Below are 27,922 nucleotides of genomic sequence, written 5' to 3'. Positions count from 1 at the left end.
AGTACTTTTCAGGGTTGACTAAGGGTGATGAACTTGGTTTAGAGGGTTCGGATTCTGGTTCACTCATGTCCTCTTCAAAATCACTGGCATGAATTTGTGCCAAGATTTCAGCCCTGGTACGAGGCGATAAATCACGTTTCTGCCTCTTACTTTCTTCTTCTTTCTTCTCGAATGAATGGGATCGTTTCATCTTGAAAGCAAAAAGTCAAATGACTCAAGTTCAAACACCATAAACTACTTTATAGTCATAGCAGACCAGCGTATATAAAAGGGTGTGTGTCTTGTCCTTTCACTATTCATTTCACTCTCAAGCCGAGCACAACGATGGAAGAGACTAACCAGATGGAACGTTTCGTCAGAGCTTTGCGAGGGGTCATTAGAAAATTCTCTTCAGACCAGCCTACGGACTACTCTCCTTCCTTTAGAGATAAAAGTCAAGATACTTGCTATATCTGTCAGAAGAAAGGGCATTGGTCTTCAGAGTGTCCAGACCGTCAAAAAAGAAAAAAAAACAGGGGATAAAAAAGACAAAAGTCAAGATACCTGTTATTATTGTAAAGAAAAAGGACATTGGTCTCCAGATTGCCCAAAAAAGAAACAAGAGGAGTCAGAAGAAAAGAGGAATTCTTCAGAAGAAGAGAGGGATTCTTCAGAGGAAGAAGAGGAAGAAAAAAGACAATTCTATTTAAATGAGGCAAAGAAACACGAGAAGAAAAGAAGAAGGGAAGAAAGCGAGGAGAAAGAAGAAGAGGAAAAGAGTGTGACGGTGAAGAAATTCAAAAAACAGAGAGACTAAACAAGGAGAAAAGAAGAAATCAATGAACTTTTTATTAAAGTGTTGTGTTGTGAATTGTGAATTGGATTGTAAAAAATGGAGAAAAGAATAAATGAATGATATAAGGTAAGAGTCTTTGAGTTATGATTTTAAAATAAGAAGCTACACTCACGCACTCATACACAGACACGTACTATAAGGGTAACATAGGTGAGTTTTTTTTTGAGTTATTGGCAAATTGAAATTGTATTTCTTTTCGAGAAATGTGGGTGGCCCTGAAAAGGGCCTTTTTTCTTCATGGTGTAGGGGTGAGTTTAAGCAATCAATTTTAACTGCCTTAAGCCTTTGCCACGGCCAAGGCCTACTTCTGGACTGCGTAATGTTGATGATGATTGGGTTGAAATCACTAAGGGTGGTACGGTAGGCTTAGTCACAGGGTTGACATGTTTGGCTCGGGAAGGTCGTATTCTCTTCGGTCGTGATAAAGAAGTCTGATACATTTGTTTCAGACTTCTTAACTCCGCTAAAATGTCCAACAGTACCGTGACCGTTTGATTTTCACCCTCTTGTTTCTTTGCTGCTACTTCTTCTTGCTGTTGTTTTTTTCTTACCTCTTCTTCTTGTTGCTGTTGCTGTAGGAGAAAAGCCTGTTCCGCTTCCTTTTGTCGTTGTATAAATTTCTCCAATTCTTCTTTCTGTCTCTGTCTAAAATTCTCCACTTGCGGTAATGAAGAAGGTAACGAAGGTTCCGGAACAAATTCTTGCGAGGAGAGAAAATCCACAAAATCCCAATTCACCTCTTCTGAAAGTAAGTCCGGGTTCCCTTGGGCGGTCTCCCCTGCTGGTGCACCCCACTGGATCGTTTTCTGAGTTTCCGTCATGTTGAATCACTATCGCATAGATTGACTGCACACAAGCGCTAGCGAATCTATATTGACTACGTGACGTCACAGACTGCTCTCTTCGGATTGGATGCGGGCTGACTGAATTCTGTAACGCGTGTTCGGATTGGTGAATGAACTCAATCCGTTTCAATCCTTTCTGTCCCTATAAATAAGTGCAGTTCACTGCATTGATTCACCTATTCTCGGAGCCTCAACATGTGGACCGACGTTGAATCTTCAACCCTTGTGTCAACGATGATGTTCAGGACGGACATGCTCATGTATGTCCGATCCAAGTGGACCGTTGTCCACAGGACCAACAGCAGCCTGTGGATAAGAAGAGTCTATATAGAGAGACAAGGTTGCCTCAAGAGGACTCTGATGTATGGCCCTGCTGTAAGACGAAGTTTGAGGAAAAGAAGATGTCGCAAATGCCCTTTATGTTAAGGGCATATTAACATAAACCAAAGGCCCTTTTCAGGGCCAGCCATATTTCTCGAAAAGAGATAGCCTTTCCATTGCCTACCCCTTTTTAAAAAAAAAATTTTTTTTAATTTTTTAAAAAAAAATCCCATGTTAAATTCCCCTTGTCCGTAGAGTGACCCACGATTTATTGCCATGTTAAATTCCCCTTGTCCGTAAAGTGACCCACGATTTTTCTCCATGTTAAATTCCCCTTGTCCGTAGAGTGACCCACGATTTATTCCCATGTTAAATTCCCCTTGTCCGTAAAGTGACCCACGATTTTTCTCCATGTTAAATTTCCATTGTCCGTAAAGTGACCCAAGGGTGTTTTTAATGCTAATTCCCATTGTCCGTAAAGCGCCCCTATATACTACTACCGGTCATGGATCAGCACTCATATACTCCTGCAAATGTCGGAACAAGTAATCGAACACGCGACCGTCGAGATGAATCACTGGCACAAATCCCCGCCCCCCCCCCCCGGCCCTGTTTGGGATTCGCAGTTTCACGGAACAACTCACATCTTGTCGAACATTACGCGACAACTGCCACGGATATTATGTTGTCATTGTTGAACATGATTTTACTGGTAATTGGCATGATATTGACCTAATGCAAAGAACTACGAAGTTGTCCGATCATCAACGATGCGGTAAACGAGCCCGACAGTAGAGACGTAGTTTCATTTACGTTATTAAATGCAGCGTGTATTAACTTCTTGTAAGAAATCTGGATCTGGAAGACAGTGATTTGTCGTGCTGCAACTGTTAGCTTAACACTATAGGTGGCGCTATACAGTTTCGCATTTTGCATAAGGGTTAGGATTTTAAAGAAAAAGAATTTCCCCGGCTTTCCTCACTGGTTATATTGGCTATTTAAAAAAGACCTTGTATATCTTAGGTATAATGCAAAGAACCTTTAATTCCCTTTATTTTGGTGTATGATTGATAGGTGTACTATGGGTTATAGAGTATACAGCTTGGCCTTACTTCAAATGTGCACCTTTCAAAAAAGTGCTAGCTCTACTTGGTCATTTTCACTTCCTGAACTTCAGAGGTCAATTGTATAAAAAAAAGCCGATAACTTTTTTTACATTTTATATATTTGGTAATTCATTCATTGCACTTTCAGAAGCTGGTATTGTCTAGTCTGGCAAAATTAATTTTCCCTATTTTAATAGCTGCTATGTATAGTGCACTTTAGACTAATTCAGACTGACTTTTTAACACAAGGGAGCAGTCATTTTAGTTAGCAGTGTGCTTAAATCATGTAAAATTTCCAAAAGTACAATATCCAAAAGAAATATCATCCACATTACATTAATGTAGCATAGAGATATGCCAACATTCTCTCCACTGTGCATGTTTTAAATGCGAACTACTTCGCCTTACATACGTCACTCTCTCAAAAGTACATATTATCTGGTGAGCGCCACCATATATAACTCTTATAACCTGGACACCCTCCCCCCTCCGCCCGGCTCCCCGCCGTGGCCGAATGATCTAAGTCGCTCGCGTTTACAGATCACTGACATCTCACCTCTATCTGTCTGGGTTCGAGTCTCGGCTCAGCCAACGTGGATATGTGAGAAGGCTCGCCAGTAGCTTCCGTGGATCGAATATTCTTCCTAAGGGTCTTCTGGGGTTCTTCTTGGCGGTCATGAAGAGCCTGTCATACAGGGCCTGATGGGGTGGGGGTGTGATCCGGGGTTTTCATGACCTCTCCAGGAAAGAAAGAAAAACGTACACACACGCACACACACACACGCGCGCAAGCATACGGTCACATGTCACTTTAAATTGTATCATCCTTTTATTCTTGCGCAAGTTCATTGGGTATTATGCACACTTTGAGTAAATATACACATATACGTTTGCTTTGGTGCCCTTTCGAGGAAACTCATTAACCTTTTGAAACTATGTCATCCTTCGCTCCAACACTTTACCTGATCCGGAACTGACTGTCATGTCCTGAAAAATGGTGCTAAACCCACTAAACACCAAACCTGATTTTATTGATATTGGTGTCATTATATATATATATATATATATATATATATATATATATATATATATATATATATATATATATATATATATATATATATATATATATATATATGTGTGTGTGTGTGTGTGTGTGTGTGTGTGTGTATTTGGTGGAAGCGTTTGCTTTAGTTTAGAAGGAAAAGTACGTACATACATAAGAATAGGCGGAGACAAATTTCTACATGTAAGTTGAAAAGTTATGTTCTGTAAGAAACACGCATTGGCAAGTGTTCAGTTTCTTATTAACGTATTTTTCTTCTCACTCATGTTAAACTTTTGCTTCTACTACTTCATGGTAAAGATAACACTCATGTTGATTGTGGTTTTAGTCAGCGACGGAGGATGATAATGTCAAGTAATCATTATTTCTTATGATGTGCGGTATAAGAGACCATGACTAGGTATAATTTTACTAAACTGTTCACACGATATAATACTGAGGTTTGGTGAAGAAGGAACCAATGCCAAAGAGGGGCAAGCCAGCTCAGGCAAACAAACAAATTATTATGTTCTTCAGAGCGTAATGGACAATTTTACCTACTGTGAGATTGTTTAGCGTCAATCAAAATGTATCTAATATAGTGTTCCGACAGGAGGGGTTTTAGTATTCGCTGATTGGTCTGTCACTGTAGGAGATCTCCTGACGTCCAAAGCAATCCGAAAGCAAATCAATAGCAACTTATGTGACTATTCTATAGCAGAATTAAATATCAAAAGGTAATCTCGGGTGCTACATATATCCAATCGTAGAACGCAGGAATTATCCCGCCCAATATGTTGCTCGAGCCGCAGCGAACGACGTCACGGAATTAACGATCACAAAAAGAGTGAGTGTAGTGTTGGTGTTAAAATTAGCCCGATCGATAGTCAAGAGCGTATTACGGAATGAACACACGCTACCTATTGACTAGTTCAAGCACTTTGACTGCTAACGAGTTGGTACACATCGTGTGAATACATACGTACGGACGGATGATGATGGCAACGAGACACAACATCCGCCCCTACCGTGTTCTAAAAGTAAGTAACAACCGAACCGTCTTTTTGATTCCTTGTTAGTCCCCGTTTTTCATATGTTATTCTTGAAAAATTGATTTTGTTACAACAGTTCGTCTAGTTGGACCCCATGATATGTTTTACATATTACAAATAATTTTTTCCTATGTCTGCTTGTTTAAAATATTTTACATATTGAAATAATATTCTATAATTTTCAGTTCATGAAAACAACCACAAAAAACCCCACAAAAGTAACAGCTTCTACACCTACACACACACACACACACACACACCTCTCTAAATGAGTACAACGCATAATGCTATGGATGATGTCATATGTAAACTTTGTAAACTCATGGATAATGCAGAACTTTTCGAAAACTATTACAGGACCTATTTATGTACATACATCGACGTTGTATTACTATAAGCTGCGATACAAGCTATAAGACAGGGCACACTAAGTTTACTCATAATAATATGAAACTCAAACAATATTAACAAGTAATGAAAAAAGGCATGACAATGGAAATGTGAAACCCGATTTTTCCATGTGTCAAGTCTAAATATAAAATGTGACCGACACCGTCACCCATGGGACCACCAGGTTATGTCTTGGTCTTCATCACCGCACCCCACCCCCGTAGCTAGTTTTGCATGTACATATAGGAGACTATAGCACAATATTACATATATATGTAGGTTTTCACTTGATCAACTGACTGTATTTGGCTCTACAATTAGGCTACTTTCCATGTACAAGTGTCGCCAAACAATGAACGAACAGAAACGAAGTACGCCCATGTTTGCAATGCTCGTCAGTCGTCGCTAGAATTATACCTTTTTAGTTTTGTCTGGAGTTTTTTCTTTTCTTTCTATCTTCCCTTTATTTATTAATTCCTTGCTCAAAATTATTGATATCGGTGCATTTTGAGGAAATTAGTTATATCTACATCGTGATAGATTTAAAAACACGCTACATTACTGAGAGGAGATTATGTAGACGGGAATAAATAAAGAAGGAACCATCCGGTTTGGTTTGGTTTGGTGCTTTACGGCAGAACAATACAGGAAGTTTATTTAAACAATTTGAGTAAAGGGTCTTGTCTAAGAACACACCACGGTACTGACCCAGGTTGGTCCAATGGTAGGATTCGAACCGCATTCGTCCGTTCACTTAGTCACCGTGGCTCCCCCAAGAAAGAAAGAAGATAATGTTTTCTAATGCTGTTTTACCAAATCCTAAGCTTATTGTTAATGCCATTTCCCATAAAAACTGACACATTCATTATACTCTATAAATATACCATTTGGATCAATTTAAAAAGTGAAAGGAACACATATTTATCTGTAAAAAAATTTTATTTGAGCGAACGTAGCAACGTGTAATAGATTAAATGTACCACGAAATAACCAAGCATACTTGTTCTTGCAATTGAAAACTCTTAGCTTATCCTAAGTAATTTTAATTAGGTAATTCAGTTTCAAATACCTAATTGTCTAAATTGCATTTTCCTGTGTCTGACCTTACAAGGATACCAACCAAAATCCACAATTCTATTGATTTTGTATTGGTTTTACTCAGCCTTATCGAGCAATTTAGTAAATAATTTCTCAGCCATGTGTGCTAATTAAGGACATTTTTGAGGACACGTACTCCGAGACTGCGTCGCATGTTGACCATGCAACCGGTTCTGTTATGATTATATTTCATACGATACATGAGCTTCGAGCACTGAGAAACGAAAAACGCGGTCAATATTCTTTTGTGTTGAGTCGGTAGTTACAATTGATTTTATGGCATTTTCAGACACAGACAATACGCTTACAGGTCTGAAATTCCATCACTACAAGGCGCCATTTGATAGACTACCGTTGCTATGTCAAAGCTGCTACCTAAATAATTGGTTACGAAGGATACATTTTGGTGGTCTGACAAAACTACTTACTACTTTTATTTCCGTGATGTCGTTGACAAAAGCTATGTTATTGTTTTCTTTTTCAATAAATAGCTCTGATTAAAACAAAACAGAATATATGTTTGTTTTCTTTTCCTTGCGATATATATAGCGACCGGGTGAGTGCGTTCTTGATTCAGTTAATAAGCTAATACTAAGTATGCTCCTGTTTATTATTTTCCTTCCGTCAATCTGAGCGTAATCTTTGATTCTACTTTAGACGGAACAGTGACAACCAAGAACGAATCCACAATGCCTAAAGGTGCTTCTGGTCACAGGTCATCAAAACAGGCCCCAAAACAGGTCCCCAGTTTCGGTTAATTATTATGAATGGTATGCAGACAAGACTGTTTCATCGTAAAGTTTAATGAACTGTTACTCTTCCTTTAAAACTGGTTTTCTTGTTCTTATATGTCTACAAATTTGTCTGGGTTTATTTTCGTTGTTTTTAAAATAGATTTATATCGGACATATGTTCGTCCCAGCAGCAAAACAATGAAATAAGAAAGCGAAAAGGACATTTTGCTTTGCAAGTAGCTATATTTCCAATTGTGAAGTTCAGTATAAGTTCTTTTTAATGAAGCGATGATCCATGCTCCAGACAATCTCGACCTTTCGTGTACCTGGTATAGACTCCAAATTACTGTAAATCAATGTTTGAGGTGGGTCTAAACAGAAGTCCGGGTAGTTTTCAGTGCAGTGGGTTATCACGTGTTCTATATTATAAGCTACAAGTTATATAGTTCTCTTGAACAGACTATCACAGTTATAGTTGAAATTTTTTAGAATTTGATGTACCCATGCTTTTTAATTGCATTTATTCGCTTTTGTTATCCTCACTCATCCATAAGCCTTCAGATGGTCAGTATTTACATTCCCTGACAAATAAATACAGCAAAATCAATGTTAAGTCATTGTGGACGATGTCCGCATAAAGATGCGATCTAGTACAAACCGTATTCAATGTAGCGCGATATGTCATAGGGAAAGCTGCTCGCGTCGAACAAAAACTTCGTACTTCCCATTTATTTATTATGATAGATCCAATCTTTTTTCTTGACCCAGGCCAGTATCTGACCACAAGTCTAAAAGTGCCTAGCGACCAATAATTTTCGTCTGTGTGGTTTTTGATGATATTTAAGGCGCAGAACATCCAACAATCAGAACTGAATAGTCTTTGCTTAAACTATGCTAGTATTAATCCGAACAATAATTAATATTTAATTTATTGTGAGTATTGTGGCTACATGACCCCATTGACAATATACTTAAGTGTAGTCAGCGAAGTATGTCTCAACAGAGGTCAGGGTAGTTTTCAGTCTAGAGGGATGCACATGTTCTAGTGTTAATAGTTGTGGAAGCAGTAGTAAATATTGTGTAGTAGTAGTAGTAGCAGTGATGGTAGCAGTAGTAGTAATAATATTAGTATTAATAGTAGTGATAACATTATTAGTATCAGTAGTGAATACATTGATAGAAAAATGAAAACGATATTTTCTTGTGGGCTTCATCCACATGTAAACGAATAAAAACATCCAGAAATTTTGTGAAATTAAGCTTCCAGTTCAGTGGATATAGTTATTATTCTTAAACATTTGACGTAATATTACTACAATAAATGAGATGGCCAAATGTTTTCTGCTATCATATTACCGGTAAACAAATGTGGCAGAGTAGGCAGGATGGCGTGGTGTTGGAATAATAAGAATGTGGATCCAAACGGCTGAGCTTTGAAACTCAGCAATAGTGAAACATGTATCATTAAATATAAAGGTGCCTGAATGTGACTTTTTCTGGACTCACTAAACCGTTGGTACAGGCTTATGGTTTCAGCTTCTAAAACAACTGTGCGTTCGGCACACGTGCAGAACACGAGGATGTAATGTAGACAACAAACGATGATTACTTCTAGATTCATCTCACCGTTGATACATGTTTATGATTTCCAATCCTACAATGGATTGTGCCTTCGGCACAAGTGCGGCATAAGATGATGTGTACACTATTCTATAAATTATTAGACCATTCATATTTTTGTGTGTCACCGTCTCGTATGGGATACAAGAATATTAAACTCAAACTAAAAACCACTACACCACTCATATTTCTGTTTTCCGAGACTTAGGGATTACATATGGTTATGATAAGAGTTCCATACTTTTAATAAAGCAATATGCATCGTCTACTCAAATTTTGGACACTACAAAAGTGAATATATTCACTGAAATGGAATATGAATTTCTCGCAGGTCTGGATATATTTATTAAAGCCTGGAGAAACCCATACGAGTAAAATAAAATAGGCTTGCTATTAATTTCACTATGATAAAATCATGTCAATGTATCCATGACTTTGATAGTAGCATTAGTAGTAGTATTAGTATTAGTAGTAGTAGTAACAGTAGTAGATGAAATAGTAGCAGTAGTAGTTAGGCATTAGCGGCAAAGGCAAAAACACATGTGATGACCCAAAAATGATGATGATGATGATGATGATGATGATGATGATGATTGAAATCATTCACTGATTTAGAGATAATATAGATTATAAAAACCTCATTCGAAACAAGTTGTGTTTTGTATATATATCAAGGGAACAAAATGCGAACATGTTAATTTTAGTTCAACTGAGATCGCTAAACGCTGAGAATATGGGACCCAAAAGCGTTTGATTAGCGTTTAAGAGTAATTGTTCTTTTTGTCTTAATATAAACCATCACCTACTTAAATTGACAGCGCAGGTAACTGGTCCGACCGAGACTGATGAATCCAGTGTGCTTTCTACTGTTGATTATGTTTCTGAACCCCACCCCAACCCACCCCCCGAAAAACAACAGCTGTGGTCAATACAGTTTGACAAGACATGAATTTAGATCATCTGAGTGGCAATCATGTGGAATACCTTGGCCAAACACGAATTTAGGCAATCCGAGAGGCAATCGTTTGACATGCTTTGGTCAAACGCGAATTTAGGCCATCCGAGTGGCAATCATTTAGCATTTTTTATCTGGTTACGCTTGATAGACATGGCATCAGTTTGGAACTAAATAGGGTATACACACATTTTCGTTTTACTCAGGACGCATAGGGAATACAAAAAAAAAAGGTATACAAGATAAATAAATTCCTGCACCCAACCATTTGGATTACATTCAGTGTCATTAAAAAGTAGACACTTATGGCCACATTTTGAAGATACAGAGTGCATTTGTGGTTGACTTTAATTAAAACATGGCTAATTTATGATGATCGCTTGATTTATTATGACTTTCTCAAAGGAAGGTTTTACATTTAGCGATGCAAATTTATTGTTTGGTTCCTGTTTAAATAAAAGCAAGTGCCACTTGGACCTAAAAGTATACCTGTAAATTTCCATGCTTGACACGGGCGTATCGGGTTGATAGGGTACAAGTTGAAACTGATCATAAGAGTTATTACTTCTGTCATTCACAGCAGAAATTTCACGAGGGTTTCACCTATTTTCTTTATTAGCATCCAGTGTAAGAGAGTGCGATTTAACACATTTTCAGGACGTGCTGTTTAATCTGTTGTTCAGTAATAGACACTATACATTTTAGTACAATTCATTTATAACAATGAAAAATGGAAGGAATGAAAATGAATATAAAAACAGTATACAGTATCATGAAAATGCTTTTAGAAAGATTGATATGACATTTCGAAATTTGTATTACTATAATGAATGTAAAAGAAACAGAAAACAGTACATGTAGACATAACATTAACATACTGATCGAACTCCGTCAGGTAGAAACATACGGTTTTAATATGTTATGATACTTATAACCGCGTCAAAGTAAACTTGTTCAAGCTAAATTGTTTCTTATTTATTAGAACAACAAGGAAGTCGGAACCGTGAGAATAAATGGAGAAGTATACATTTTGTCGTGCACGGCGCTCAAAGGATTGAGTAAATTGTGTCTTCAAAGGAATGAATAACGATTTCAGCTTAATTACTATCTTTTGTAGCGTCCATTATAAACTTGTGGCTCGAAGTCAATACTGATACTTGTGCCATTTAGGTATGTTTGGTTAATGTTGTAAGTTGTGGAGAGAATGAGTTTGAATTGACTGTTTACATTTTTCATATGAATGTACATGAGTCATTGTTTAGACTGGGGCATTAAGAAAACACTGCAGTCGTATTTGTGGATTTAGGTGTCGCTTGGCCCTGGTTTGAGCCGTCATTGGTTACAAGGCAGCCCAGCATTTGACCAACAACGAAACGTCCGAGGTCGCCAAGGACATCTTCGAACGGTGGCCGAATATGATGCAGGTCGTTCGTCGTGTCACAACTCTTTGCTAAGTGCGGTAAGATATGCGTCCACCGACACTAGATAATAATGGATCGGTTCAACCGCACTTTAGCCGAGAAGCTGTTTGGGCATCAGTTCTCCCAAGAGATTTGCTTTCCAAAACCAGGGCTGCGGTGTACAGCATCGTGTAGGTTTTGGCGGATGTCGAAGGTCGTGGTGACTGTAGACGGCGAGATGACGAAACTTAAAGACAAGATGCCTGTTGACATCCTTCGCTCCCTGGCCTAAAAGAGTCCCACCTGTGTCTGACGCTCAGTTGCAGCATCTGTAAGCGCCAGGCGGGATTGAAAGCGAGCATTTCTGTGCCACCGAACCCATTTCGTAGTTCAAAATGTACGCCTTGACTGATCCGTTCAACATCCTCGACCATCTTTAAGGCTGCAGAGCTTCACCAGTGAGGATAAACAAGATGGCCGCTATCGCTTAACCGGCTTGAAGAAGTTGTTCCGTTTTTTTAGTGCCGTTTTCATGATATTTGTGCTTGTTGTCTGTTTTCATCTTCGTTATTGTGTTCATTATGTATTGGCTGTTAAATTCGTATGTGTTTCTTCATCTCCTTGTTTTGGAAACGAAAATAATTAGACTTTTTCTCAGATGTCTTGCTCCACTGTTTTTGAACAAACCGCCATCACGTGATACTCGCCAGTCAACCCGTTTATGCTACGATGGACCCTCATTAATTGCTTTAAATGTTCACTCCTTGGCTCTCCACACTACATTGTGCTCTAGACTAAACGAACTGGAACAACATTCATCATTACCTAAATGTAAATAGAAGCGAAAAAAGAAACATTGTTTCAAAGCTGGCCGGCGTAGAACAGGAAGAAGAATTCCAGTTATCTCCCTTATTTTGGCACCACCATTTAAAATATTTTCGACCGTTAATTTAGATAACCTAATTCAAATCCCAATTAATTCGTCAACCTTTGTGTCAACTATCCGAGAAATACCTCTGCTCATTGCATTATTCAATGCCCAGTAAGTAGGACCACCGAAAAGCGCACAGAAATAGTTAATTTTATCAACGACCAAAATGTTGACATATTTTTCGTGACAGAAACATGGCTAAACACATCAGGCGATGAGCCCAAGTGTGCGGATCTAACACCCACTGGTTACTCCATCAAGTCGTTCCCCCGTAATTCTCGCGGAGGTGGAATTGCTGTCATCACAAAGAACTCCATGATAAAACATCTTAACTATACCACAACATTCAGTTTCGACCACACATCGTTTGAACTAGTCCAAACCACACTCACACTGGAGCAAAGGTCAGTCCATTTTTTCTGCCTGTACCGCCCTCCTCCTAGTAGAAAAAAACAAGCTGGCTGACTATCTCTTTTTGGAGCTGTTTCCTGGACTATGGAAATTCAATAGGTGGCAACCTGATTATTCTTTAAGATTTCAACTTTCACTTTGACTGTCCCGGAAACTCAAATACGTCAAAACTCATAGATTCCATTAATGTTTTCAACCTGAAACAGTCAGTTAACTAACCCACCCATAAACATGGTCACATTTTAGACTGGATTCTTCATAGACCTGATGATAACATTCTAATGTCCTCCCTGGTATCCCATGACCTTGCATCAGATCACCTCCGCATTATATGCCATCTTGACGTATCAGTCCCTAACCCTCCACCTTTATCTGCTACTTAGAGAAACCTCCGTATGATAAATAGAATCAAACTAATGCACGACATCCGAGCTAACCTAACAACTTGCTTACCTCCTACCGCAGAACAACTCGATAACTGTTTGCGTTCATTGCTTGACAAACATGCCCCAGCTACCAAGTGCAGAGTATCAATTCAAAAGTGTTCTCCATGGTATAACAGTGTTAGGGACCAGCTTCGCACTGCTAAAAGAGACCGCCGTAAAGCTGAGAGGCTCTGGCTTTCCACCAGACTCACTATTCATAAGCAAATCTATGAAGTCGCTAAGAAGAATGTCACAAATAAAGTCCATGCACCGAAATCAGCCCACTACACTACTAAGATCATAGAAAGTTCCAGCTGCAAAGAGCTCTTCGAGATTACTAACAAGCAAATGTCAAGGAACAAATCAACACCACTTCAAACTACCTTCTCTCCAGTCGACCATCAGGACATGCTTGCAAATTTCTTCCGTGACAAAGTACAAACCATTAGAGATAAGCTTGACACCACAATTTCAATTGACTCGTCTTCACTATACAGTTGAGATACAGAATTTGAGCGGCAACCATTATCAGCATTTGAACCTGTCTCTATGGATTTCGTACGTACAATCGTGATGAAGAGTGCACCAAAGTCATGTGAACTTGATCCAATTCCAACATCACTGCTGCTTGAGTGCTTAGATCCAGTATTGCCTTCACTAACTAATGTTATTAATACCTCTCTCTCATCCGAGGAATTCCCATCATTTTTCAAAACTGCCATTGTAAAGCCTCTGCTGAAGAAACAAACACTAGACCATAACGATTTAAAGACCTTCCGCCCAGTTTCTAATCTCCCATTCATTTCAAAAATCTTAGAAAAGGTTGTTCTATCCCAGCTTGTATCTCATCTAATTCAAATAGTCTTTTTAGCAATGTACAATCTGCATATCGCCCTTGCCACAGTACTAAAACTACTCTTCTAAAAGTAGTTAATGACATTCTTTCTGCATTGGGTAGCGGAAAGATTACAGTCCTCACCCTCCTTAATTTGTCTGCAGCATTTGACACAATAGACCATGATATATTCCTTCACCGTCTCCAGCATGTATTTGGCATTCATGATACAGCCTTACTGTGGTTCAAGTCCTACTTGGTCAACAGGACACAAATTGTATCTGCAAATGGAATACACTCCAGCCCAGTTGATCTATGTTGTGGTGTTCCATAGGGGTCTGTTCCTGGACCTGTTCTCTTCATTCTGTACACTCATTCGCTCTCAAGTGTCATAGATCATCATCCAGTGTCTCACCAATTGTACGCTAATGACACCCAAATATACAAATCTAGCCACCCAACTGAAGTTGATGCTACCATCCAAGGTGTAGAGAGGTGCCTTTCTGATGTGAAATCATGGATGACTTTTAACAAGCTGCAGATGAATGATGATAAAACTGAGGCCATTCTGATCACAACACAAAGACTTTCTCATTCACATCCTTTACCTCAAACAATAAATATCAGCAACGCTAACATTAAATTCACACAATCAGTACGAAACCTAGGTGTTACTCTGGACAGTACTCTCACATTGCACCAACATGTCATGAACATATGCAAGGCTCCATATCTTGAGCTGAGACGCATCAGCTCAATTTGCAAATATCTTTCAGTTGATGCCACTAAAACACTTGTGTGTTCATTAGTACTTTCAAGACTGGACTATTGTAACTCAATTCTGTCTGGTTCATCTCAATATCTACTCCAGAAACTTCAAAAAGTTCAAAACACAGATTCTCGGATCATACTTTGAGTACCACGATCAGAGCACACCTCCCCGCTGCTCTGTACCCTGCACTGGCTATCCATTTGATCCAGAATCAAACACAAAATTTGTTCTCTGTGCTACATTTTACTGTCGGACTCTAGTCCAACATGCTTATCTGACTTCACGCATGTGTACACACCAGCAAGATACTTAAGCTCCTCTTCTGACAATCGTATACTCATTATTCCCACTATGAAAACAAAGTCATATGGACAGCGTTCTTTTGCATACCAGGGCCCAGCAACGTGGAATGAATTGCCCACTGAACTTAGACACAAAGACACAGTAATCACATTCAAAAGGGCTCTAAAAACTCACTTATTTCGACTGCAAGAACAAACTTAAAGACCTAATAATGTTTCCTACCTGAAATATTCTCAGCATGTTTTTTTTTAATTTTTTTAATGTTTTTCTAATTTCATGTTGTTTGTTTTTGTAATAATATTATTATGTTTCTTATCTTATAGGTGTTGTCTAATGTTGTAAAGCGCTTAGAGCTTCTAAAGATTAGGCGCTATACAAAGTCCTCATTATTATTATTATTATTATTATTATCATTATTATTATTATATGCAAGTTAGGTTGCAGGATACTGACTGCCCCCTCTGGCATCTTTAACTTGGAATGATACCATTGAGGTACTATTGGAGCCAGCGACGCTGCTTTTGGGTTGTCCAGTAGTGGCCGTAGGTGCGAGTCGTGACCCCGTCCGCTCGATCTGTGGTTACGTGTCCAGCGGCGAAAGCTAGTTTTGCCTGCGTGGTACATGTTGATTTATGGTGATCAACTTGGATGGCTACTATAATTGGCCGGTGCTCTTTTTTATTCTGGAGATTCGTGTTATAGTTGGTGTTTTAGATCATTTCTAAGTACGGCCCGGCTAACGCCTATGATTTTCGTTATCTCCACACGGTCGGCTTGCAGGATGAGAGACATTAAAAGAAATGAAGGGGTGGGGTAGTTTGGTTTTGTGTTTTGTGTGGTTTAATTCCATTTATTAGTACACGATAGACTATACTATGATACAGCATGATATAGTTAATTTACGTCTAGTATATCTTGGTGGAGGAAGATCTCGGGCAGACCTGGAAAGAACCACCGATCTACAAGGAATCACTGGCAAGCTTTCTCACATATTCACGTTGGTAGAAACAAGACTCGAACTCACGCGAACAGAGGTGAGAAGTGTGAGTAACCTGCAAAGTCGAGCGCCTTAGACCACTTGGACACCCCGGGCACCAAATGAAGGGGTAATGTGGAAAACATAATCAATTCTTTGTTTTGATTTGGATCGGGAAATCCCATTCTCAAGGTCATAATTAGCTGGGAGGAACTACTCAAAGAATCGTTCTTTTCTCGTTGAGTAGCGGCTACTCATTTGGTAGAGAGTCTGAAGAATAATCTATGGGTAGTCGGATCGATTCCTGCCCGGGCCAGCCTCGGTCTCTTGTCTCGGCGTGTCCTTAGAAAAGGCACTTAGCTCCCATTTTTTCAGCTGATTTATATAATATGTCTTAAAAATGTTGCTAAAACCAAGGGGGGTGGGTGGGAACAAGCAAGCTAAAAGATCGTACCTCGGGTGAGATTTTCCTATCCTTTACCTATATATTTGAAATATTTTTTAAAAATATCTTATATGCTTGCTTATAAGTCGGATCCAACCACAAACTGCAATGATCCAAATTTAGATCTATGTGGTTTGTTATGATTAATCAGTTGAACAAACACCATAGACGATATATCAGAATATTTTTTGTTTGCAGTTTATTTTAGGTAGTATATACGGTAAGCCTACCTTCCGCAGTCATCTATTTTCTTTTTGAAATGGTTGGAAATAGAGAAATTGCTAACCATCACCTATGAGTTGTACATATTTTGTATGTTGTTTGGTCCGGTAGTCTACGGTACCTTTCATGGGAATAGAGAAATTGCTCTCCATCACATATGAGTTGTACATATTTTGTATGTTGTTTGGTCCAGTAGCCTGCGGTACCTTTCATGGGAATAGAGCAATTGCTATCCATCACCTATGAGTTGTACCTATTTTGTATGTCGTTTGGTCCAGTAGCCTACGGTACCTTTCATGGGTATAGATAGAGAAATTGCTATCCATCACCTATGAGTTGTACCTATTTTGTATGTTGTTTTTTCCAGTAGCCTACGGTAACTTTCATGGGAACAGTTGTATGTGACCAGCAAGTTAGGATACAACTTTTGCCAATATTATTTGAATTAAACTATATTTCTTGTGCGAAGATTTTTCGGTTTCTCAGTTCCTTAGCTTGAATAAGGATACTATTAGACCGTATACGATACAGTTGGCGTCCTATTTGATCACAAGAGAGCTTCTCACAGTAAAAATTAATGAATTTCTGGGGTATGCTGAAAACTGCATATTTGAATAGAAACCCTATAAAAGTCTAACATCCTCGTGAAATTGATTTAAATATAGGAACATCTCTGATGGCACACACACACACACACACACATATATATATATATATATATATATATATATATATATATATATATATATATATATATATATATATATATATATATATATATGTGTGTGTGTGTGTGTGTGTGTGTGTGTGTGTGTGTGCGTGTGTGTGTAAGCATGGTATACAAGTATAGCACAGAGTAGAAAAAGACGAAACGTTTCAAAGAAACTTTGGTTTCAATGAACGTGGGAAGTGAAAAGTTTGCGATAGAAGAATTACATGCGCTCATTTTTAATGGAGTCCAGAGGATTAGAAAATCTATACAAATTAACATGCACACCTTTAGGAATAGGAGACATGGCATACTCGTATTTACCTAGGTTTCCTGAGTCATATTTACCAATTCTTTCGAAAATTGCTCGGGATCAATGGAAATACCTTTCACACTATATATTTCCAATCCCTGTGCTTGTGGCAAAAAAAAAAAAAAAATCTGAAAAGTTATCGACTTGTCCCCAGTTTCATTCTGTTTCGTAAAACTTCCTACTTAAATCTTGAACACTTAACATTTAGATCCTTTTTATATGGAAGGTTGTGATATGTTTTGTTAACAATACAGTGAATTTAGAAAGAGGTAGAGATGTTAAAAGGTTATAAACTATATACCCGAGCAATTCATAAATCTTTACCTGAAGAAGTTCATGTTATTTTGTTCTCCAATAAAGTAAAAGTGAACCTACGGAAGGAAATATAAGATATGTTAGTATGGCCAACATCACTTGACAGAATCATTAGATACCCATAGTGACATTCACCGGGATTGGCGGTGTGGGATATAATGCATCAAATACCTGAGCTGTTATGCTATCCCCCCCCTCCACCCCTTCCGTCCTGAATAATCTGTCTAACCGATACCAAATATTGACACATGCAATTGATAATTCGTCAATCAGTAACCATATCTTGAATTAAAAATATTATCATGTGGATTCTATATTCGCGGACTTTTCTCAAGCCGGTCGTCTGGCAGCTTTATCCAATGTTTGTTCTGCACATCGATTGAAGAATATCAATACAGCATTTGTCACCAAGGAATGCCGCAAAATGTCACGCGTCACACAACCTTACTCTATGTCAGACGTTTGCTCTTTGTTATTTGATCGTGATTAAACTATTATACACTTTATGAAATCTTGTTTGCCTATCTTAATTTTTATAGCGTTAATGGAATTCTTCAAGCCAAAAAATATCGTGGAAATAAACAATCCTAAGTTACGTACAAATCTTCCAGCTACCATGAACTGGAGAGCGCATGGATTGAAGTTTGTTAATATGATGGATGGATTTAGGGATTCCACTTCCAAATTCAGCAGTATAAAGTTCGTTCCACACGTCATCGCGAATTTTATTGTATCTCTAACTCAGTAAATTTTCAGGCCAGTGTCATTAAATGTGGTTAAAAGTATCTTAGTCGTTTCACACAAATTATTTAAAACGAATTAGGTACTTAGAGGTATATTTAATGATGAGGACCTGAAAATTTACAGATAGGAAAAATTCGCGATGCTGCTAATGCGTTCTGAGAGAATATAAGTAAGAATGCAGACACAAAAACAATATTAATGTCAATGGAACTTCATAATAATGTTGGCAATTTCGTCGAATCTATTTATTTATGGATCGTTTTCTACAATACGATAAATTAATTCAGTCTCTTTTTATCATATATGCAATTACACTATCTAGATTTGAAGCGAAGCGCCCCACTCATAACAGACAAAGGGATGACACAGATTTCTTCAACAATATTATTGCAAAAATAGGCATGGAAAGATGGTATGGAAAATCTGTCATAAGTAAAAGATATGAAAATATTCGTTCATGTTCGATTAAAAGTGTCAAAAAGGATTCGCTTGAATTCTTTAGAGCTCTTGGTTGACGTGACTGAACTAATTTGTCAAATTTGTGATACTCCCATGAATGCACGTAAGGTTTATGTGCTCTTTGTAGTTATTAAGACATATGGGTGACCATATAGCTTCAAAATGCGCAGTAGATGCTTTGCATTGAAATTAATTAAAACTGACAGTTGTATCATGAATTATAATGTTGTAATTACAAATTGGCAAAAATTAATCAACTGATAATTACAAATTGGCCAAAACGTTTAATCAACTGCCACTAGATCAAGAAATTTAATCTGTGTGCTATTAAAAAAAAAAAAAAATTTGCTAAATATGATAAAGTCCAAAACATTTGAAAGACATTTTGAAACAACCCGTATAAAAAATGTACATGGCAGCATACGCACAGATGTTCACATCATATTGTTCATTAATTCAATCCGTAATGGTCACTGATGTTACGGGGCAGAAACCTCACTTTTACAAACACATGATGTCTAAGAAGCTAAATGAAAAATGAATGAGTATATTTTGGATTTTGTCTTCTCTTTTTTTGCTGAAGTTTTGTACATTCATTAAAAAAGTTAAAGTGCTGGTTCTAGCTGCAATTGATTAAATATTTTTTTTACAGATTTGTAATTACAAATATAAACTTTAGATGTTTCTATGAATTAGATTTAATTACGATGTATTGTCTCAGATATGCTTATTTGAAGCGATGTTTCTAAAATGAATGATTTAATAACCAAAAAGGGCACATACTCCTTGCAAATTAAAGACGAGCAAAATGATCATGATTAGTCAACAACGATGACTAAGATGGTTGGGTGATTGATCGGGGAACTGAATGACGTGCAAGCAGCCAATTTCTATTTAAAACTAAAGCCTTGCGTTGGACAAGATTTTTTCCCCATGAAAATTAAACAATAAAATTTCTTGGTTTAGGAAAGAAGCGAAAAGCACCTGCGTCAATCTTTATCCGCTATCAAATACAATTTTCACGAACCTCAAAGTGCATCAACAAATTAAATATTACATGTTGTTATATGACGCGATTGTAATGTAAAATGTATCTACCTAGAAAAGAATTGCATAAAATTAAATAAAAAATATCCTATCATATGACAGACCAGTCTGTACAAGTTCAGTTTTAAATCGTAAATTAACGATTGCTCAATTTCAAAGGCGGAAAACAATTTTTAACTTGTACAATATGTAATACTCAGTATTAGTTATAGCGTCACAGAGCACCTGAAATACACATTATCATAGTGTCACAGCACACTTTCTTGATTCTCATATTAGATATAGTGCAACAGCGCACTTACAAAATACATAGTATTAGTTACAGTGTTGCAGTGCTCTTCCACAATACTCACTCTTCGTTATAGTATCACAGTGTACTTGCATACTACACTATTATATTGTCACAGTATACTACTCTTTATTAGTTATAGTGTCTCAGTGCACTTACATAATACTCTCTAATAGTTATAGTGTTACAGTTTACTTACATAAAACTCACAATTAGTTACAGTGTCACAGTACACTTACATAAAACGCACTATTAGTGATAGTGTCACAGTGCACTTACATATAGCTCACTATTAGTGATAGTGTCACAGTGCCTTACATATAGCTCACTATTAGTGATAGTGTCACAGTGCACTTACATATAGCTCACTATTAGTGATAGTGTCACAGTGCACTTACATATAGCTCACTATTAGTGATAGTGTCACAGTGCACTTACATAATACTCACTAATAGTTATAGTGTCACAGTGCACTTACATAATACTCACTTTTAGTTATGGTGTCACAGTAAACTTACATAATACTCACTATTAATTATAGTGGGGATCGCTCCGTTGGCCTAAGTCGTCTGATGAGGGAGGTTGCGGGTTCAAACCTACGCCGAGTCATACCAAAGACTTATAAAAATGGTACTAACAGCTGTCGCGCTGGGCGCCCAGAGGTTAGTGTTAGGACCTGGCTACTTGTTTTGCTGCATGATGCCCCAGTGCTCTACACCACTATAATCTGTCACAATGCAGCCATCGCAGCTGTATGACTGAAAAAGGTTTAAAGTTATTTAAAAAATTCGCACTTGCGTAATCTCCATTTATTTCAGATTGAAACTTAATTTATTGATTTAAGATTTACCATTTGTATGAAAGAACCCGACTAACTATAGTTTAATAGCGGAAACATCGTGTCAACCGTTCCATGTCTACATATTTTGTGGTTTGTTTATTCTTCTTGAAGAGTTAGCAAACTAGAATGTGGTGAACGTTCGAGTCAGGTACAAATAGATATCGAACACATTTTGAAGACATTGATCTCCTAGCATAACGTTCAATAGTGACAAAAATCCCTAAGAAGTATTCAACTCGAAGTAGCACACTTTAAGTTTGCGAATTTTGATGAAAGGGAATGATTGTGCCAGTTTGAGATAAAGGTGGATAAATTTACCCTGTTATTCACCGATGTCGTTCAATAGGGTTCTCTCTGTCTCTCTGTCTGTCTCTATGTCTCTCTCTCTCTGTCTTTGTCTCTGTCTCAAATGTGAGCACAATCGCCAAATGACAGAACAAGAGAGATTCGTTTCATGCTTTGTTCACACATAATGTTTAAGAATTCAATTGCTTTTATGTGTTGTGATTATTATGTTGGTGTCCAACTTCGACAAATCCAGTTTACTTCTTTTTCTAAATTCCCTATAATTTAGACACTGAAATCTTTAAATGGTTTATTCTTTGTATAAAAATAGGCAGACAGAAGCAAACGTTGTTATGATGGTTGGCCATTTGTTGACACAGAAAAAAAAAACATGTACAATAGAGGGCATAGTAATATTAATAGATGTAATTATGATAACCTACCTCCAAAAGGTTGAAAATAATTAAAGATTAATATTTCAACTCGCGTGTGTATGGTGTTTATTCTTAATAATTAAAGATTATAAAAAAAAAAACTCTTGAACTACTTAAGATTTGGATATATCAACAAAATTAATCCAGCAGGTTATAAGATGTCTATAGCAGTGCATTGTTATAAAAGTCTACCGTAGTTCTAGAAGTGGGAACTGTGTTACGGTTCTGCACTCCATAGCCAGTGACCAAATTAATGCATATCAACAGAAACAAAAGGACACTTTTGGGTGACTAAAACGATTTTGGTGTAAAACCTCAAATTAATAATAACTATTGGTCAGCGGAAACATCTATTTCAATTTCAACGAAACAATAATTATTACATATAAATATCTTTCTTAAAATGTTTTGGATTTTTGACCTAAAGCGTGTTCTGCGTACCACTTATATATTTCCCGATTTGAATAATGCAGCTGTATAAAGTGCCATCTTGTCGAATTCGTGCGTTGAGTTATCTGTGTCAGATGCTGCATTTGTTAATGCCTCATACTAGAATTGATTTAAGATTTATTAAAAACTAATCGACGATAATTGTGAATTTGTATTCAGTGGAAAATCCCTGTAATCCCTATGACTATAACCTCCATAATTTTTTCAGATGCGTCCGATTCTGGGGTACCGCATGCCGACTCTAGCCACCAAGGCTACCTTTCTTTTGCCCCTGGATGATGTTTCGACCGTAAAGCCTACGACAAACCATCTGGAGTCATTGGAAAAACGTTCTCCTTCCTCTCTTCGTCAGGTTAGGTTTTTGTTGGCCTCAGAAATCAAGACGGTCAAGAAGAAATTAACACGCCTAGAAAGAGCCTACTACGGTGTCGGAAAGAATCTAGACTACGAGGTTGAGAAATATTTGATGCCCATTAAAGGCGCTATGCGAGGTGTTATGTGTTCTGTGCTTTCTTCTGCAAAATCCATTGAAGGGGTCTTGAAATCGGCCATGGATCCAGAGAAATACAAAGGTGATCCAGATGATGTTATTTTGCTGAAGGAAGTATATCAAAAGGTACAAAATTATGTTCCCGTCAAATTTACAGAAATCGTGAAAACCTGTTACAAAATGATACAGTTTCTGGAGAAATACTGTATCAGTTTCTACGACCCAGAGCGAGATGGAAACTTAGAAACGGCCATTCATTACGAAGAGCAAATAAAGTTATGGACAAAAAATGTGAAGGAGAACCTAGAAAAGATCGAAACTTTAGGCCAACAATTTAAAAAAGGTGAGATCCATTACCATATATTTAGCATGCCTGTAGCCTCCTACTGCCAAAGACAAGAATGCGAGAGTGTCCCTTTCTTGCTAATTTTCGCAGATGCCTGCACAAGTGTTAGAACTGCACTTTCTATTATGTCGTCTTGGATTAAGTCTGATGAAAATTATGCATCTTACCTTGAAAATGATATCAAAGATTACGAACGCCAGCGTCTCGAACAAATGAAATTAATGCGAGAAGCACGGGAGAAATACCACAGCGCCATCTACAAGTTAAATCAAGTTGATATGGAGCATGGCAGGATGGAATCTGAAATGAACCATCTAGGTGAAAAGAAAGCGGCAATGGAAGTTGAAGAGCGCCACCTAGCAGATCTTAGTAAAGAACTAATGCTCGACAAGGAGTTTAAAGAAGGCAGACGAGAAATGCTACAAGCTAAATTGAGAGATGATGCTGAAGAACTTGACGAACAAGACAAAGATGGAATACAGATAACACTGGATATTTTGGAGGATGAGATACGGTCCACAAATGAACGTTATCCTTTGATTGCGCGGCAGTTGAATGCCGTGCAGCACAAGCTGGACTGGATCAAGGGAAAGAGGGCTATAGCTGACAGGATGCTGCAGGAAATAGAACAATGTCGAGCGGAAGTGATGGATACAGAGGCTGATAAAGTAAAGAGGGAGGCAGAATACGAGACAATTGAGCAAACGTTAGAAACAGCTCGGAGGCTTTATCTGTACAAATGTAGTACTGATATTCTTGAAAGAATATTTTACGGTCTTCCCCTTGTTTCCAGGCATGCAAAGCAGACTATTGTTCCAAACGGGGTTGAAGGTGACCCTCCTCCTCCCCACCCCTTTCTCTCTCTCTCTCTCTCTCTCTGTGAAAATTAATGACTTTAAGATGGTCTGTATGCTCAAACATTTCTTTGATTATCCTTCCTTTTCCAGTTATATTTTATACGTTTATTCATAAACTTACTTCTCTACAAATTGCGAATGGATTACAATAAAACAATGACCAGGAATCGTTTAAACCAATAACAATGGTTTACACACTATTCAATATAAAACTGCTTTGCTTATTTTCATATTCTGTGTGAATCGTTAGGGTTATAAAGCGAATGCTAGAATATAGTTTACTAGTACATGAAATCATAAAGGGAGAGTTGTATACGATTTTAAATTATAATTTGTATCCATGTAATCGAAGTCAGTAGTAGAAGTCTGTTGTGGCTACAAGTCCTCTAAAGTTCTTTGAATATATATATATATATATATATATATATATATATATATATATATATATATATATATATATATATATATATATATATATATATATATATATATATATGTTCGTTGTTCGTATCTAAGATGTAATTTTGTTTTTCAGACACGCTGGACAAAGCATGTGAAGTTGTCATAGAAAACATTCACCTTGATTGGATGAACCTTTACAGGCGTCTGCCTTTCTTTCCTAAACGTGGAGCAGAAACAATAGAAAAAGACATCGCGTGTATTAGTATTGAAGGCGCTCGCGGGCCAAAGAAGAATGTAGTTGCCGTGGCTCTAAGCCGTTGGCGACGGCATCACACTAGAGCGAGAGTAGATGACTTACTACAGGGACTAAAAGCAATCAAACGCCTGGATGTTGTCAGGGCTATTGACCTGACATTGAACCCGCCGCCGCCGCCAGAAGAAGAAGAGGAATACATTCCACCTGATCTTGATCCCAGTTTGATTCCACACTACAGAGACGTGCTAAAGTTTGATCAATTCCGGGCATCCAAAAGGTTTAAGTTAGAAGAGAAGGATCCTTTCGAAATATACTTCTAAACTCAAGAACAAACCAAACCTAGAAGACATAATAGAAATGGTCACAGGGTATTCAGTTGTTGCCGATATTATACTTCTCTACAAACTGCGAATAGATTACAATAAAACAATGACCAGGAATCGTTTAAGCTATTTCAGAAGTTGCTAATATATACGTGTATAAAGATTTATTGCTAGGTGGAAAAGATAAAAACATAATTTTTCTTGTTGTTTATTTCTGTATGAAGCGACGAGCTTAAGTCAATAACCGTAATTTAAAGATATTAGAAACGTATGCGTTAAAGCAGTTCCGAAACATGAGAAATATGTAATCGATCACATATATCCAGGGCCGGCCTTAAGCCGATTGGACCGATTTGGGCCAATCAGGGCCCCGCGCTCACATTGAAACTTAAATTGAAACTTAAACTGTTTCTCTTTTGATGCCCCCCCCCCCCATTAGCTGACACTTTATATATACGCATAGCAAGGGAGTTAAGTTGTGTATAGTAGAGCTTATCAAAGAGTATAAACAGTAAAACTCATTAAATGCATTTTTTTTCAAACAAAATACTTTTAAAATTTATTATGGCATACAAGAATACTCTTTAGGTTGTGCACATATAATAGTTTATTTGCAACTTCAGACCTTGACAAATCATAAGTTATGCATCATTACTTTTCCTCCGGATTTATATGCATTCTGTATCATTCAAATTGATAATATTTGGTCCAAGGTTTGTGTGAACACTTTCAGGGGAGATAAGTGAGTATGTTGCTTTTATTCGGAAACATTTTACCGTCCATTTTACTTTAGCTTTCATTTCTGTTCGTATCTATTCTCATTAAAAATTATCCGCAACCTTTGGTATCAACACTATATGGCATCGCTGATAAAAACGCATTGTCAAAATTATAAATGTTCATTATACATTTTATTTATACATTTAGAACAATTATACTAGATATTAGGGTTCTTGAAATCTGTCAAATTTTCAAGAAGAATGTTTCAGATCTTTTGACGGAGATAACTAAAAGCTTAGTATTTTACACGAAAACAGTAGCACACACATGTATGTATGTATGTATATACGTACGTATGTATGTATGTATGTATGTATGTATGTATGTATGTATGTATGTATGTATGTATGTATGCATGTAATGTATGTATGTATATGTATGTATGTATGAATGGATGGATGGATGGATGTATGTATGTACGTACGTACGTACCTATGTATGTATGTATGTATGTATGTATGTATGTATGTATGTATGTAATGTATGTATGTATATGTATGTATGTATGAATGGATGTATGTATGTATGTATATATGTACGTACGTACGTACGTATGTATGTATGTATGTATGTATGTATGCATGCATGTAATGTATGTATATGATGTATGTATATGTATGTATGTATGTATGTATGTATGTATGTATGTATGTATGTATGTATGTATGTATGTATGTGTATGTATGGATGTATGTATGGATGTATGTATGTATGTAATGTATGTATATATATGTATGTATGGATGTATGCATGTATGTATGTGTGTAGGTATGTATGTATATGTATGGATGTATGTATGTATGTATGTATGTATGTGTGTGTATGTATATATTTGTGTGTGTGGGTGTGTATGGATTGATGGATGGATAGATGAGTGCATGGATGTATGTAATAATTGTATATTTAAACTGCTTCTTGTAGAGGTCTCATTAAAGTTTAAGACTGATTTAATTACAAATTGCACACGCTTTTACGGAATGACTTTCTGGAGGACACTGAAAGGTGAATGAAGCACCATTTTCTTAACTCAGTACAAAATAAACTGTTAAATGACATGCTTTATTTGGACATTTATTGGAGAAAGTTGTGTCAATTTTCCATTCCTATTTTTGCACTCACTTCTTTTATTTTAAGTGTTTTTTTCTCTCGATTCTATTCAAAAATATATTAAAATAAATTATATCTCATAATGCATGCACACTATATTATCAGCAGTTTCGATTATTCTATTTCTTTTAATATCTAATATTTTCTTTCTGTTTTTTCTTCTTTTGAATATATATATATATATATATATATATATATATATATATATATATATATATATATATATATATATATATATATATATATATATACATACATTTTTAGAAGAAAATGTCAAAGTTCCTTTTGCTCTATAAGGTAACAAGTATTAACACATTATTATCGAACTTCACAAAACCTGGACTGCTATTGAAATCTGTAAATTATGAACTCAAAATTATTGAACAATACTCTGACCTACAGATGGACAATGCACGTGCATCCTTGGATTCTATGACACTAAACACTCTTCATTTATTAAGGAAAAATGGAAATATGTGATTTTAAATGTATCTTTTTCAATCCATGTAAACTCTGTAAGTCTGAGCTGGAAGATTCATATGAACAAGAAAGATAAAATCATTTCTTCATTTATAATCCATATCTCTTGCTTTGGGATTACTGACGTCTGAGTAGTTATGCAAACTCTAAATTGCTTTTTAAAAGGAAATTACAACCACCAAAATTATCTGTTATTGGATTATCAAACTCCTTTCCAGGAATTTCCATGTTGCTGAAAACGTATATGGAATTTTCATTTCTAAATTAATAACAG

General features: G+C 36.9%; 1 protein-coding gene across 3 annotated transcripts in view; it reads left to right on the top strand.

The window, feature by feature from the left end:
* Window positions 1–27,116, top strand: part of LOC149803569 (uncharacterized) — a 94,090-nt gene extending 66,974 nt beyond the window's left edge. For 2 of the 3 annotated variants that reach the window (XM_089953309.1, XM_089953306.1), the window contains exons 2-3: window positions 22,816–24,274; window positions 24,836–27,116. In XM_089953309.1, coding sequence (XP_089809435.1) covers window positions 22,816–24,274; window positions 24,836–25,278 — 1,902 coding nt within the window. In that variant the 3' untranslated portion in view covers window positions 25,279–27,116. Of the gene's footprint in view, window positions 1–4,811; window positions 5,193–22,815; window positions 24,275–24,835 lie in introns of those variants that run through there. The other variant, XM_089953307.1, reaches the window with a different exon arrangement.
* Window positions 27,117–27,922: the final 806 nt, after the last annotated feature.

Source organism: Sinohyriopsis cumingii, chromosome 3 (assembly GCF_028554795.1).
Source record: "Sinohyriopsis cumingii isolate HCF-2022 chromosome 3, ASM2855479v2, whole genome shotgun sequence".
NCBI lineage: Eukaryota > Metazoa > Mollusca > Bivalvia > Unionida > Unionidae > Sinohyriopsis > Sinohyriopsis cumingii.
Note: the sequence above shows the minus strand (reverse complement) of the source record. Positions and strands in the feature narration are given on the sequence as shown.